The 14,594-nt window shown below is 59.1% G+C and overlaps 1 protein-coding gene across 1 annotated transcript; it reads left to right on the plus strand.

The window, feature by feature from the left end:
• Nucleotides 1-8,775: 8,775 nt before the first annotated feature.
• Nucleotides 8,776-12,712, plus strand: PTPN7 (protein tyrosine phosphatase non-receptor type 7; the record flags this gene model as incomplete). Its single annotated transcript, XM_079546392.1, has 9 exons — nucleotides 8,776-8,906; nucleotides 9,053-9,236; nucleotides 9,505-9,589; nucleotides 9,978-10,054; nucleotides 10,754-10,891; nucleotides 11,156-11,266; nucleotides 11,620-11,777; nucleotides 12,103-12,216; nucleotides 12,619-12,712. 9 exons carry the CDS (start codon nucleotides 8,776-8,778, stop codon nucleotides 12,710-12,712), a joined length of 1,092 nt encoding a protein of 363 aa, XP_079402518.1.
• Between the last annotated feature and the right edge of the window lie 1,882 nt (nucleotides 12,713-14,594).

Genomic DNA, 14,594 nt, shown 5'->3' on the forward strand with positions numbered 1-14,594 from the left:
AGGGGTCTGCACCGCGGGGAGGGCTGGGCATGGCTCACAGCCCACTGCACCATGAGCACCACGGGCGGTGGGGGATGCTGTGATGGGGCCTTTGGAGACAGAGAGCATCCCGTTGCGTTGCCATTGCAGAGGAGCAGGGAGGACTCTAAGGCCACAACGGAGCCAGCACAGGCATCCAAACATGCTCCATCCCTGGAGATGATGTGGGCTGTGATGAGCTTCAGTTTGCTGCCCTGAGTGCCATCAGAGCCCAGAGAGCCCCTCACTGGCTCATTGCCCTGCTTCGAGGAGATGTGAAAGGAGGAGGGTCCGAAAGTTGGCTAGGGATGTCCCAGAGCTCACCAAAGGGCAATGCCACATCCTCACCATGGGCTCTGGGCTCCTGGCAGTGGTTTGGAGGAAAGCCATGCCCACAGGAGCGACTCCACAGACCCCTCTGTAAGCTCAATGGCTGCAGCAGGAGGAGATGTGAGAGCCCTGAACACGAGGATGCTGTCCCTGTGGCCACAGCCAAATGCACCACCTGCAGTTCGTATCTCAGGGCTCTTCACCGGCAAGTCCACCTGGCTCAGCCCCACGCAGGAGCAGTGAGTTTCTTCCAGCAGTGAGTTTCTTCCCCAGCTTGTCAAGATCTCTGCAGAGAGGACCAGCAGCACCGGCTCTATCCAGAGCAGCCCACCCGCATGGGAGGGATGTGAGGGAGCCTTGGACGCTGCTGCAGCTTGCAAAAAACACAGACTCCAAATTTGGAAAGCAGCTTGGCTTCCAAACACCACGATGAACTGAAAAGCTCACCTCAAAATGAAACCAGCCCCAGCCTTTGGTTCCAAGTTTCCTGTGTATGAACAAACCTGAAGGACGGCTGTATTTGCACACAAAAGGGTTTGGTTTTGGGAGAAAGGCCTCTCTTTTATTTTTTCTTCTTGCAGAAGTAAACACGAGCCCTCCCCATCCTCCATGCCCACAGGCAGGAGCAGCTCAGGACGAAGGCAGGGCAATGTCCCATCTTGTTCCCTGGCTGCTTTCCCTCCTCTCTCTGGCAGCAGTGGCAGCACCACCGCCGCACTGCACTGCCCCCCACCTCGCCCCATCCAACGCAGCACCACCCCACGGGCACAGGCACTCTGATCTCTCCTCCCCAGAAGCTGCTTTTTGGGTCATTTCTTGGACACGGTGCTGGCAATTGCTGAAGGGTTTTCTGGCAGCTCTGCCTTACCCCTGTGGGTGCTGCAATTCTGGAGCTGGGGTGAAGTGTTGGCAGAGGGATGCAGAACCACCATCGCCTGCTGGCTGCCTCCTCCCGGAGCCCTGTGTAGTCCCTGTTCCTTCAGTCTGCGCTGCTCAACTCAGGCTGATGGGAGTTGAGCATCCCCATCCATGGGGATCCTGCAGAGCAACGTGGAGCTCTGATTTGGTGGCCCAGGGACGTGTCCATGGAGGTGACCCTGGGTCTGATCAACCATCGGAAGCTGTGGGTGTCTCAGTTCATCGCAGGGAGTTGGACGTGATGACCGTTAAAGGTCCCTTCGACTCAACCATTCTATGAGTCTAAGACAGGTGTAGGGCACGGAGGGTCCATGGGACTTGGAGATATTCCAGATGCCATGATGGAAAGCTGCGCCCTGTACAAAGCTCTGGCAAGAGCTATTCTCACTGCTGAGCTGACACAGCTGCCCTGCCTCAGTTTACATCTGTGCATGGGGCACACAGAGCTGCTGTGCTGCTGGAGGGGAGGGAGGGCAGCGGCCTGGATGTCGGTGATGGGGTGGCTCACATGAGCAGGGGGTTTGGCATCTGGGCCGCGAAGCCACGCTGCCCTGCCTGTCCCATGGGCGTTGCAGCCGTGGGTCCAGGGCTGCTCCAAGAGTCAGGGTGATCAGCTGGTCTGCTTGGCTGGGAGAGCCTAAAACAACAAACACTGCGGAGTAAGGGAGCGTCTCGCTGCTTTTTCCTGGTCAGATGGTTTCCTGTTTTCTAAGCAGCTCCTCCAGCTCCACTGGGGCAGAGGACTTGTCCACACAGAGCTCAGCCCCGCAGCATGCCCTCACTGGGGAGCCAAGCTGCTGTGTGACTGACACAGAAAGAGCTTCAGGATCAGCGAGAGCTGCGGCAGAGACCTGTAGCAGCAGACTGCATTGTGCTCTTCTCTCTGGGATTAAAGCATGTTTAATCATGAGCATGGTGCCACCCTGGACAACCCCAGCTTTGGACCTATAAGGCTGCGAGGTCAGCAGGTGAGGCAGAGCTGTGTTGGGCTCTGAGCAGTGGTGCATGCATGCAAGGTCACCTGCACGGCAGCATTGCCCCCCCAGCACTCCCACATCTCACTGCCCTCCAACCCCCTGCGCAGCCTCTCCATCCCTGCTGCTTCTTCCTCTGCCCCCCCCAGGGACAGGCACAGATATTTGTTTGGCTGACAAACATCCTCTTCCCCCTCTGCTGCTGAGCATTATGAAAAAATAAGGCTGTTGGCAGAGAGTCTGTGCTGAAAGCCAGGCTGCAAGTGTCCGTGCAAGGGGACAGCCCAAGCTTTGGAGAAGGGGACGGGCAGAGGGGACACCGACACGTGGGGCGGCTGTCACTGCGACAGGAGACCCCTCACGGTCTGCCCTGCATCCACGGCCCTGACAGCATCAGAAAACTGGCTGCATTTGGGATGGAGAGCTGGGCAGATGTCTGTGCCCATTTCTGCCCCTTCTTCAGCTGGAGTCTCCTGGGAGCACCTGCAGGTCCAGAAGCAGCAAGATGTGGTCCATGCTGGGGCAACCCAAAGACACAGAATCATGAAATCTCAGAATCATAGAACGTTCGAATCACAGAATCATACAAACATGGAACCGTGGAACCACAGAACCACAGAACACCCCACATGGGAGGGGACCCACAAACATCACACGTAGATGCAGGCACGCCTGGGCCGTGTGCTGGAGGAGCTGCAGCCCATGCATCCGCAGCATTGCTGCCCTCTGGCTGCATCAGCCCATCCTCTGCGAGCCCCGCAGGGCACAGCAGTGCAGGGAGCTCCTCGGGGGGCAGATCGATGTGCTTTAGGGTGACAGCCAGGCTGGGTGCTGCCACCCAGGGCCGAAGCGTCGGACCGAGGACTTGAACTTTGGGGATTTGTCTCCTTTGCACGTGCCATTTGTCCCACTGTCTGCACGCGGGGTTTGCCTGTATGGTGTGCCCAACAGGACAGGATCACAGAATCAGAATTGTTTCAGCTGGAAGGAGCCTTTAAAGCCCATGTTGTCCAACTCCCTGCAATCGACAGGCACACCTACACCTCCATTAGGTGCTCAGAGCCCGCTCCAGCACGGACTTCCAGAGGTGGTGCACAGCCCCACATCCAGGTGGGTTTGAAGATATCTGAGGACGGAGCCCCACAGCCTGTCTGGTCCCTGCGCAGTGCTCCATCACCTGCACAGCACAGCAGTGCTCCTGATGGACACAGGGACCCTCCTGGGCTCCCATTAGTGCCCAGTGCCCCCTGCCCTGCTGCTGGGCTCTGCCTCTCTGCCCCTCCTACAGGAGTTTATGGCCATGGATGGGATCCTGAGCCTCCTCTGCTCCAGGTGGAGCGGCCCCAGCTCTCTCAGCCTCTCCTCACAGCAGAGATGTTCCAGTCCTTTGACCACCTTGGTGGCCTTCCACTGGGCCCTTTCCAATGCACCCAAGTTCTGGGGGTCCCAGCACTCCAAGTGCAGCCTCACCAATGCTGGCCTACTCATACTCTGACACGTTAAAAGAGAGCAGGAGAACAGAGTGCAAAGATCTGGAAAACGTGGCCTTAATTCAAAGACCCATTGGGACCCAGCTGCTCAGCTTGCCCAAGAAAAGAGGAAGAGGCGCTGGGGCGAGTTGTGCAACCATGTGCGTGGAGGGAAGGACACGTCAGCAGCTGAGAGCTGGAGGAGCCGCGCTCTGGGGTCACCTGCACCCGATGGCACTGGTTTGCTGGGCAGCCCCTCAAGCCCATCTGCTGCAGGCAAATCCCCTCTGCTCTGAGCCACGCCGGATCCACAGCTCTGACCCGCGGGGCTCGATGGTGCCCTCAGAGTCGCACACGCTGTTTTTCATCCAGGTTCAGAAGCTGAACCCCCATGGGCTGCCAAAGTCAGCATCTGCTTGGCTCGCTGCATCTCTCACCACCGGACGTTGGCTATTTTTAACTGCCCCTGCTCTGCTTTTTTCTCTCCTGCTGTTACCGTGGGGCTGGAGGGGCTCTGTGTGCTCCCTGTGAGCAGCTCGCTGCCGACCCCAGGCCAGACAGATCTGTAGAAAGCCAGCACTGCTCCCCCAGCCCAGCAGAGCGTGGGTGCAGCAAAAATGGAAGTGGCTGCTTCTAACCGCTTCCTTTCTCTGCGGGTCTCTCTCTCCCTTCTGCCCCTCCTGACAACTTCGTTTCCTGTTATTGATAACAGCCTCTGCACCCGCCGAGGGGTCACCGTGCTCTGTGCCCCGAGGGCTGCAGGTGCCCATATCCCAACACCACAGCTGGGAATAAAGCAACCCCACAGCAGGAGAACACCTCTCCAGGGGCTGCCCTGTGCCCACGCAGCCCTGTTACCCCCGCCGGCTCCGGCTGTGTCGCTGCCAGCCCCACGCACACGGGGCTGATGGTCACTGCTTCATCTCTGCTCTCCTTGCCAAATCGGAGGGCAGCTCGGCTTGTTCACAAGAGATCTAGGAAAAAAAAGTAGTTCTGTTAGGAAGGAAAAACAAACAGCGAAGAAGAAATCCATGCAGAAAGCCGTCCTCTTGCTTCTCCTTGAGGAGAGAAGCAGTAGTGCCGGGTTGGCAAGTTCAGCTGCAGATACCTTAAAAAAATTAAACAGCACTTCCAGACAGAGCCGGGCAGCGGCAGGAGCAAAGCCCGCACCGGCAGGCTGCGTCCCTGCAAGCGGTGGGAAGGTCACACACCGCTCCCAGCCCTCCGTCCAGCAACAGCACCGCGCAGGGGACGTGTGCGGGTCCGGGCTGGGAGCGGAGCGGCACCGGGAGCTCCGTGCGTGCAGCGGGGCCGCCTGTACGGCTCCGAGAGCCTGGGGCCGTCCTTGGGAATCGCTCACGCAGAGGAAGCCGCTCCGGGAAAAGCGATCTGCAGAGCGCTCGGCTGAGCTGCCGGCTGCCGTCCCTGCGACGCTGAGCCCCCCGATGCCGCGCCGCGCCCGGGCTGCTCGCACCTCCTGCGCTGGCTCTGCGGGATGCTCGGGGTGATGGCACAGCGCTCTGCGCACCTGCTGGGAGCTGAGCAGCCCTGCCAACGGAGGCTGCTGGATGCTGAGGCGGCCGCTTCACCTTCGTACTCATGAGGGACGTTTTGGCAGAAAGGAGATGGGAACATTTCCAAAAGCCTGCAGGACATCCTGAGCTCCAAACTGTGTCAGCAGGAGCCCCGTGTGAGCACCAGACCCAAAGATGGTGGAGGCCTGGTGAGAGCAGAGCGTGCTGCGGTGGGTGACCCCGGGGGAGCGCGGCTGTGGGGCACCATCAGAACTTTGGGTGCTGGAGCAGTGACTGCACAGTGACCCACGGTGGTGACTTTGGGGCCACGGTGCTGCTCAGAGAGGGGTTGGGGGCTGGGGGAAGGATTTGTGCTCAGGTTTGGGGGGCAGAGAAGGGAAAAGAGAGTGGTTGAGGGAGAAGAACTCCCACCTGGAGCTGGGAGCTGCTGTGTGTGGGCAGAGGGTGCTCAGGGTGCAAAGTGACCCCATGGAAGTGGAGCTGTAAAATGCAAATGAACAACCCAGGAATGAAGCTACATATCCCCCCAGCAGCAGATCTGTAGGGCACTTTCTGTTAGGGATGCTGAAAATAAAACCACTATCACACAGCCCTCTGAAGACCCCTATGGCACTGCCACAGATCTCTAAGTCCCTAAATCCCAATTCATGACCCTAATGCATCTGTACAGCTATCCAGAGAGGACCCTGACCCGAACCCTGACCAGAACTCATCCTGGCACACTGGGAACCTCACCAGAGGTGGTGATGTGGTAGCAGCTTCATCCCTTTCCTTTGGGTCTGTTCTTTTATCAGTAGTCCCCATCACCATTCCTCATCACAGCTCTAGGCTTCATCCCCAGCTCCTGGAAGCAAACACCCCTTTACACCCCTGGCCTTAATCTGTGTTTGCTGTGTGACAGCAGGATCTCAAGAACCCTTGGTGAGTGCTGTGGTTTTGCACCAGAGCAGGAGTGAAGGAGAATGTCAGAACGGTGTGAAGTGTTACCCACATTGCTCACTGCTGTGTACTGGGGATGCAGTGAGGATGGCAAGCTCCAGGAATAGGGGCAGGAGTGAGTCCAGAGATGGGCATGCAGCAGGGTTCCTGTGTGAGGCAGGGAGGAAGGATGGGACAAGGCACAGCTGTGACCCCATGGGGCCCACTGCATCCTCCATCCTCCATCCTCCATCCTCCATCCTCCATCCCACCCACCCCTCCTGCAGGTCACCCAGCCCCAACAGCTCCTTCCTGCAGAACTGGTGGCTGCCCCATGCTCTGACATGAGAGGATGGAGGGCAGGAGGGAAGGGCAGAGCTGTTCCTTGTCCACACTGGGCTGCCCTTAGGCCTCTCCAGCTGAGTTCTTTCACTCTGCATAATGCTGGGTCAGTTCCTTAGTCTGTCGCCACGCCTGCAGAGGCTGCTGGGATCCCATCACCTGCTCATGAGACACAGATGGTGGTGGTCCTTGTGTGCTGCACCAAGCAATGGGACTGGGCAGCTCCAATCCCCTGGCTGCGGAGTGGCATTGGGGCCACTGCGTCCCAGAGCAGGGGGAGCAGCAGGGGATGCTGCAGGGTGGGGGCAGGAGAGGAAGGAAGCGGGGCATGCGGTGTCTGTGCACGGAGCCGGGGCAGCGACAAACAGGAAGAGCAACAGGGACACGGTGGGAGGCAGTGAGCATCGACGGGCATCGCAGGCAGGATGTGCAGCGCCCCAAGGGCAGCCCCTGCGGTACCTGCGCTGCTCCCTCAGTAAAACGCCCCCCAGACGTTCCCTGACCCGCAGACAGGGGTGCGATGGCACCCGCGTGGCTGCTGAGCACGTTGATATGGGAACAAAGCGGCATTTCGCTCCCTTTGGGTGGGTGCGGTGTGGGATGGGGGATGCGGCGAGGCGGCAATGATCGGGGCCGCATCGCGGCTCCCCGTGGGGCGGGGGGGGGGTCACCGCGTGCCATGAGGACGCACTGAAACCCACCGTGCAGCTCCCTCCCGTCTCTCCACGTTGGGCCGCAGGTGGGCACGGAGGACCCCGAGCGGCGATGCCCACGGAGGAGCGCCGGGATCGGGGGGCAGCAGCGCCGTGCCCACATGAGGGGGCTTTGGTGGGGAGCGGGGCCGCGGGCTGCCGGCGGAGCCGAGCTGCGGCGATGTGGCCGGTATGCGTGTGGGCGGCAGGCAGGGTGGGGGAGAAGGAGGGAGAGGAAGCGGCAGAGGCAACAGCTCCTTTGATAAGCAGCTTCCTGAACACTTTTAAAGCCCCGGGTTCAGACCGACGTGCACAGCGCCCGCGGCCCCGTGCCGGGACGGACGGAGCCCACGCCTCGGGGTGGCAGGTAAGGCACCCCCGGGCTGCGGGCACGGCCGCGAGGGTCTCTTTGGAGAGGACAGCCCCGCAGCAGCGGCAGGCCTCGGCACATGTGCTCGCTGCAGGCAGTGCAGGTGCCCCTGCAGGGATGCTGGCAGGGAGGCGGGATGTGGGGATGTGGGATGCTCCTGGGGCAGATGCCGGGAGCAGAAGCTCATCCCAGGGTCCTCTGTGCGCCTTCAGCTCGGCTGGGGCCTCTCCCAAGTGTTTCCTGGGCGATGCTGGGCTCCCAGCCCGCCGCTCCCGGCTATGAGCGGTGCCTGGGCGCTGAGGACAATTGTGGGATTAGGCAGGATTGACCCTGAATGCTTCATCCCATGCCCTGCTGTGTTCCCACCCTGCACGGCCACGGCCATACTGTGACCCTCCCTGCTCCAGCCCCGGCTTTGTCTGTGCCCAGTTCTCTGCAGGGATGTCCCTGAGCCTCTGGGCCATTCGGTACCCTGCTCTGTGCCTGTTGAGAGCTCTGACCCTGCAGCATCCCCATCCCACTGGGTCCATCTCTCCTCGCAGAGGAAGCTGGGGAGGAGAAGGAGCTTTGCCACCCTGAGCTGCTGCCCGCACCATGGGGACGTCTGCCCAAAGAAGAACCAGCATCACCCACATCTCCCTGCCAGGGGCTGCTCGGGGCTGCTGGTGGTGGAGCCTTGGCAGCCTCCTCCATCCAGATCACCCCATCACCTCTTGCTCAACCATTCAGATAGAGCAGTTTCCTCTTGACAGTTGCTGATACTTGTGGGATGGAGGAAGCTGTCCCAGGGCCGTTCCCCCCACCCCAGTATGTCCAAACAACAGGAACTGGCCATGACCCTCACAGCATCCTCCTCTGCTCCTCATCCCTGGGGGCTGCTGCCCTCCACTTTAAGCTCACGAGCTTCCATCCCACCCCATCCAAGCCACAGATCCTTCCTCCTGGTGGGTGCTACAGGCGCTCTCTCCATGCCACCTGTGGATGCTGGAGCCCTGATGCCACGGCAACGAGGACCCGAAACACCTCCTCTGCTTAGGGATGTTCTCATCCTGGTCCAGCAAGGGGTTCATCAGCCTCCTTGTGTCTCTCTCATCTGCCCTGTGTTTTCCAGCCGCTTCTCCTCTGATGGCAACTCCTTCCCTCGGGAGCTGAGGCCCCCCCACTCCCACTCCTCGTGCTTCAGGGCGAGCGCTTCGTGGCTGCCGCAGCATGGTCCAAGCCTGCTCAGTGTGCCACAGAGCTCATAACAGCAGCCTGACAGCCCGGGTGGCCACCAAAGCCATGGACAAGGCAGACAAGCCCAGTCCCTCCGCGAAGAAGCACGTGCGGCTCCAAGAGAGGTGAGCGTGGGCAGGCTGGGCAATGCCCACAGCCCAGGCTTTGCACTGCCCAGCCCTAAAGCGCAGTCTGCCAAATTGTGCCCAACTGTGCTCTGCTGGGCCACGAATTGTCGGGGGTCACCGGGGACCCTTTGCCTCCTTTGCAGGAGGGGCTCCAACGTGTCGCTGGTGCTGGACATGAGCTCGCTGGGCAGCGTGGAGCCCATCCAGCCCGTATGCACCCCGCGGGACGTCACGCTGCAGTTCCTGAGGACATCCAGCCACGTGCTGAGGACGGAGGAGCTCCAGCAGCATGCCCAGAGCCTGGCACAGCTCCAGGAGGAGTTCTCGGTATGAGGGTGGGCGTGCAGGTGGAGGGGCACTGCGCATCTCCTGTTTGCCCGCTCCTTGCTCTTCCCTGTGTCTGTGGGAAGCCTTCCTGTGCCAAGCTCCGCTCCCATCTGTGAGCTGTCCCACCCCATTGGGGTGTGGATGGAGCTCATGCCAGCTCTGGTGATGCTGGGTCAGCATCTCACTGCCTGCGGGGCCATCTGTGCCCGATGAGGGGACGCAAGCAGCACCAAGAGGGGTTCCTCAAAGTTGTTCTCCCCTGCTGCAGAAAATCCCTCCCAACTTCATCAGTCCGGAGGAGCTGGAGATCCCTGGCCGTGCCTCCAAGGACAGATACAAAACCATCCTCCCCAGTACGTGCTGCTGCATCCCTTTGTCTCACGTTCCCCCACGTGCGGGGAGATGTGTGTGCTGTGGGTGTCCCCGGTGCGTCCCGGTGTCCCTGCTGTGCTGGTTCTGCTGCTGGCAGCCGCCTTGCAGAGGTGTGAGCCCAGCAATGGGGTGGTTTGTGGGGAGCTTCTTGGGGCATGCAGCACATCGCAGCCCAGCCTGGGCCGCTTCCTGTGCCGTGCAGCTTTAAGCATCCAAAGCGGGGGGTGTAAAGGCTGAGGAATCGTTCGGGTCGTCTTCATGTGCTGTGGGAAGGCTGTGGGGGGTTGGTGCTGGGCAGTGGCATGGAGCTGGGCGGGAGAGCACAGATCTGAAGGACAGTGCCAGGGTGCCTCTCACTGTGTCTTGCAGACCCCGAGAGCCGGGTGTGCCTCAGGAGGGCAGGGAGCCAGGAGGAAGACGGCTACATCAATGCCAACTACATCACGGTGAGCACGGCCTGCCTGGGGCACTCGGTGTCCACATCTCCTGGTGCTGCAGGGCTGGGGGTGCCGCAGCTCTGGGTTTCTGCCCACATGAGGGAATGGGCTGTCACACAGGCTGTGGGATAGGGCTGTGGGATAAGCTGGTTTACATTTAACAGTGAGATTTTTGGGTGAGCAGAGCATTTGGACACTCTCCCTCCCAGATGCTTCTCCATCTCCATGCACTGGTCTGTTGTTAAGTGCAGGAAGCAAGCTGTGCCAACTGGGCATCCCAGCCTGGTATCGACACATCCAGGAACTGCCTCTCCCCTCAAAGGGTTTGTTTTAATTGCCCAAAAGGAAAAAGGGGTGACTGTGGCTTGTCTCCAGCATCCGATGGGGTCCCCAGACAGTTATCTCCAGACTCAAGGTGACCGTTGTTGCCATCACAGCAATAACGTGGGGATGCTTGGATGGAGTGTGGGTGTGCAGGGCTTCCTCCATGGGCTTGCTCCTGGTTTGCTGGGCTAGGAGGATGGAGAGGACTCCTTGCAGACCCTGTCTGGGTCAGACCCTGTCTGGGTCTGTCAAAGGATTTCAAGGGCAAGTTTGGGAGGAAATAGGCAGTGTAGGCCAGGCTCTCTGCTGCAGAGGACAGGTAGTGCAGGGGGCTGAGGTGCAGATCAGGTGTCCGCTGTCCCTGAAGGGCCGTGTGCTCAGCAGGGCTATGCAGGACGTCCCTGGGAGTACATTGCCACCCAGGGGCCCATGCTGAACACCGTGACTGATTTCTGGGAGATGGTGTGGCAGGAGGAAGCACCCATCATCGTCATGATAACCAAGCTCCAGGAGCGCAAGGAGGTACCTCTGTCCCTGCTCCACAGCACCCTGACCTGGAGGGTTGGGGAGGGAAAACCCCCAGGGGCTGAAAACCACATGGCAGAGTGTGGGCAAAGTGTTCAGGGGGAGCAGGTGTTGGAACTGGGATCCATCCTTCCTTACCTTCCCTTTCTATCAGCCCGCATCCCCCTTCCTCACTCTTCCAAATCTCCAAAAAGCAATGACCAAAGGGCAGCTTAGACCCCAGTGGATGCCCAAAGCACAAACACTGCATTCTTCCTGCAGAAATGTGTCCACTACTGGCCTGAGAAGGAGGGCACCTACGGCCCCTTCACCATCCGTGTGCAGGGCATTAGCGAGTGTGCGGAGTACGTGGTCCGCAGTCTCTCCATCCAGGTGGGTCCAAACCCCATCCTGGGGTCATCAGGGGCTCAGCACCTGGCGGGGTTCTAAAATGCACGGGCTCTGTAGGAGGAGGGATCTGCACAGCTCTGTCTGCCCTGTGAGGTTTGCAGGATGAGCCTTGGGTGGGGACAGAGGGCTGTCAGCATGGAGATTGAGGAGGGATCCTGGGCATGACTGGAACTCTCCCCAGCAGATCACTTGGACACCCAAAAGTGGCCCTGGCTCCTTGCTCTCTGGCAGAGGCTCAATGAGTCGGGGGGAGAGCAGTGAGATGGGCACAGGATGGGAACATCTCAATCTGACCCCACCTGATCCTTATTTCTCTTTCTTCTGTGCTGGAAAAGCTGGAAGGTGAATGCCGCCACGTCAAACACATCCTCTTCCCTTCCTGGCCAGACCAGCAGACACCTGAGTCAGCCAAGCCCCTGCTGCACTTGGTGTCCAAAGTGGAGGAGATTCTGCAGGCTGCAGCCAGCCCAGGGCCCATCGTTGTGCACTGCAGGTAAGTGCTCAGCCCTCAGCCCTGCCCCTCAGCTTGGGCTCACACCCACAAGCCATTCTCTAGGACGCCCTAGCAGGTGTCCTCCAGCACAGGACAGGGGCACAGACTGGTTTTGTGCTTCCAGAGTGATTCTGGGTGAGCTGGGCATGATAGCAAGGACCACTTGTGGTGGCAGAATGGGGCCAGCCTGAGAAAGCTGGGACTGGGACCACTGCATCCCGACAGGGATGGATCAGGGTAGCAAAGCAGCCGAGGAGCACACCCAGCTCAGACAGCCTGAGGTCCAGGCACTGTGGGCGCTCAGCACAGCTGTGTCCATCTGCAGTGCAGGCATCGGTCGGACGGGCTGCTTCATTGCTACCAGGATTGGGTGCCAGCAGCTGAAAGACAAGGGAGATGTGGACATCCTGGGAATCGTGTGCCGCCTGCGCATTGACAGGTTGGTGCTCGGGAAGGAAGTCCCTGGAGGATGCTGCTGGATGCAGGAGGGGTGAGGGAGGGTGCAGGGATGAGCATCCCAAGGAGGCGTGGAGGTGATTTGTGGTGGAAAATGGAAAGGTTTCTGAAAGATGGAGATGTGGGGACAGCAAAGGATTGTCCAGTGCTTGGTTTGGGGTTGGTTTTGCTGTCAGGGTTTTTTAGCTCTGGGAACCTGAAGACATGAAGGAGAGCAGCCCCAAAGCCATCAGCTGGTGCGCTCCTTCCAGCTCAGCCGCTGACCTACAAAATGTGCCCAGACACTCTTGGAGGAGCTCTGGTGCATGTAGATGGGGTGGGGGCACAGGAATATCTGTGCTGTGGGAGCAGGGCTGGGGTTTTGGTGTCTGCATTTCCCTTGCAGAGGCGGGATGATCCAGACCAGTGAGCAGTACCAGTTTCTCCATCACACACTAGCCCTGTATGCTTCCCAGCTGCCAGAAGCAGGGGGCCGTTAGCCCCGGGCTCCACCATCGCTGCCTCGCTCTGAACCCCCCCAGTGCCAAACCTGGGGACAACTCTGCTGAATCTGCTCCTGCTGCACCGGCCATGAGCCTGAGCCTCCCACAGGCTGAGCAGAGCCATCGGGATTGTGGCCCCACAAGCAGGGTTTGGGGTTTCACAAGGCATGCGGCAGGACGCACCGTGCAGAAGAGCAAGCTGCACACAGGGACTGATGCTGAGCGATCTGCCTGCTAGAAATAAACAGAGCTTCTCCTCCAGCTGCACATCATCTGCGGGCAGAAGTTGGGACACGCAGGGCTCACTCCCTTGCACACACTTCGATGCTCTTCTTGCTAAAGACACGCCTGGAGCACTTAGTCCAAAGCTGCACTGCTGGTTGCCTTCGTTACATGGCCTGCTTTCCTCTCTGCCTTCTGCCATTGCCTTCCCACCTGCCTTAAAGTAGGGGATACTCCTAAGTGTGTCTGCACTTTTGCAAGCACTATGCTCCGAATTGTAACCCAGCCTCATTACACGAGGGGGGTGTTTGCGTTCTTAGGTTGTGGGTTTTTTTTGTTGGAATCAGAGCAAAATAATACACCCGTTTTGTTTCTTTTTCACTGTGTAAATAGAAAAGTTTCATCTTTAATTCTGCAGTTCTCCTGTCTTGTCAGCAGCCCAGGAAGAGAGGGAACCTCTCTGTGTGCCCCCCAATATCTGCATCCTCTCCTTGCAGTTCCTACATTTTCAGGGAATGGAGCAGTGGCCATGAGCTAACACAGCAGAGCAGACCACGCCAAGGCCTTTCCTCGCGCTCCCAGCAGGACGTGCAACTCGTCTCGTGCTCCCAGATGCATATCAAGAGGAGAGCTGCCAGGGCAGGAGCTGCACAGTTCTCCCAAGACAGGCAGAGACCCGTGGCTGGGGGGAAGTTGTCACCCCTCTCAGATTTCCTATCGGGGCTGGGAGTTTTGCCAGATGAGCTCTGTGATGCTGATCACAATCGGTTCAGCAGTTTTCCTGTCTTTCGATCTCAATTTCTACCCACTCAATCTGTTCAAGGCACTTATCAGCCATTACCACAGCACTATCATCTGGGTATCTCTCAATCCTCCCTGTATTTATTCCCCAAGCACTCCTTGGGGCCATGCTGAGCTATTGCTGTGTTATTGCAAAACACCACCCCATGGCTCCTGCAATGTCAGGGGCAAAGTCAGGTGTTCTGTCTGTTCTGGCTGTATCAGGGTATGTCCTGGGAAACTGTGATGTGCCCAGCATGCAAAGGAAAGGAATCACTCCAAAATCCCACACTGAAAGGATGCCATGTTCCCCTGTGTCCTGGGCTGATATCAATTCCCTGAGCTTGGGCAGATAAGTTTCCCATCAGCATCTGTGTGGACTCCAAGCAGTCCACGGCCATGGCCCAGGAAGGAGAAATGCTGAGGCACACTGACACTCCGAGGGAGCTCAGGGAGCTCACAGAGGCCCTGCGGTCTCCCCAGCAGGTCCTGCAGTGGTGGCACCCATAGAGGATGAGGTGCACCAGCATCATTTCTCAGCACCAGAGGGACAGGTTGACCTGGTGGCTGGGAGCACTGGGGACACAGAGGGGTGTGGGAGTGGTATCTATCGCTGCTGCTCTTTGGTTACGCAGCTAAAGAGTGGGATGGGGAACATGGAGAATAAGCCACCCATTACCATCCATGACCCCATGTTATGGCTGGTCAGTGCAAGAAAAGGGTCTTTTTTGCTCATTTGCTCCTTGCCCTGGTGTGGGGATGGCCTCGCCAGGTCCCCCTCTGCTGCGTTTTGTCTGAATGCTGCATTGCTGGAGTTCCTCTGGCAGGGACTGCAGAACAACGCGTGCTATCAGGAGGCAATCTGAGCATCAGCGCT

This window comes from Tetrao urogallus (genome assembly GCF_951394365.1).
Source record: "Tetrao urogallus genome assembly, chromosome: 24".
NCBI classification, from domain to species: Eukaryota; Metazoa; Chordata; class Aves; order Galliformes; family Phasianidae; genus Tetrao; species Tetrao urogallus.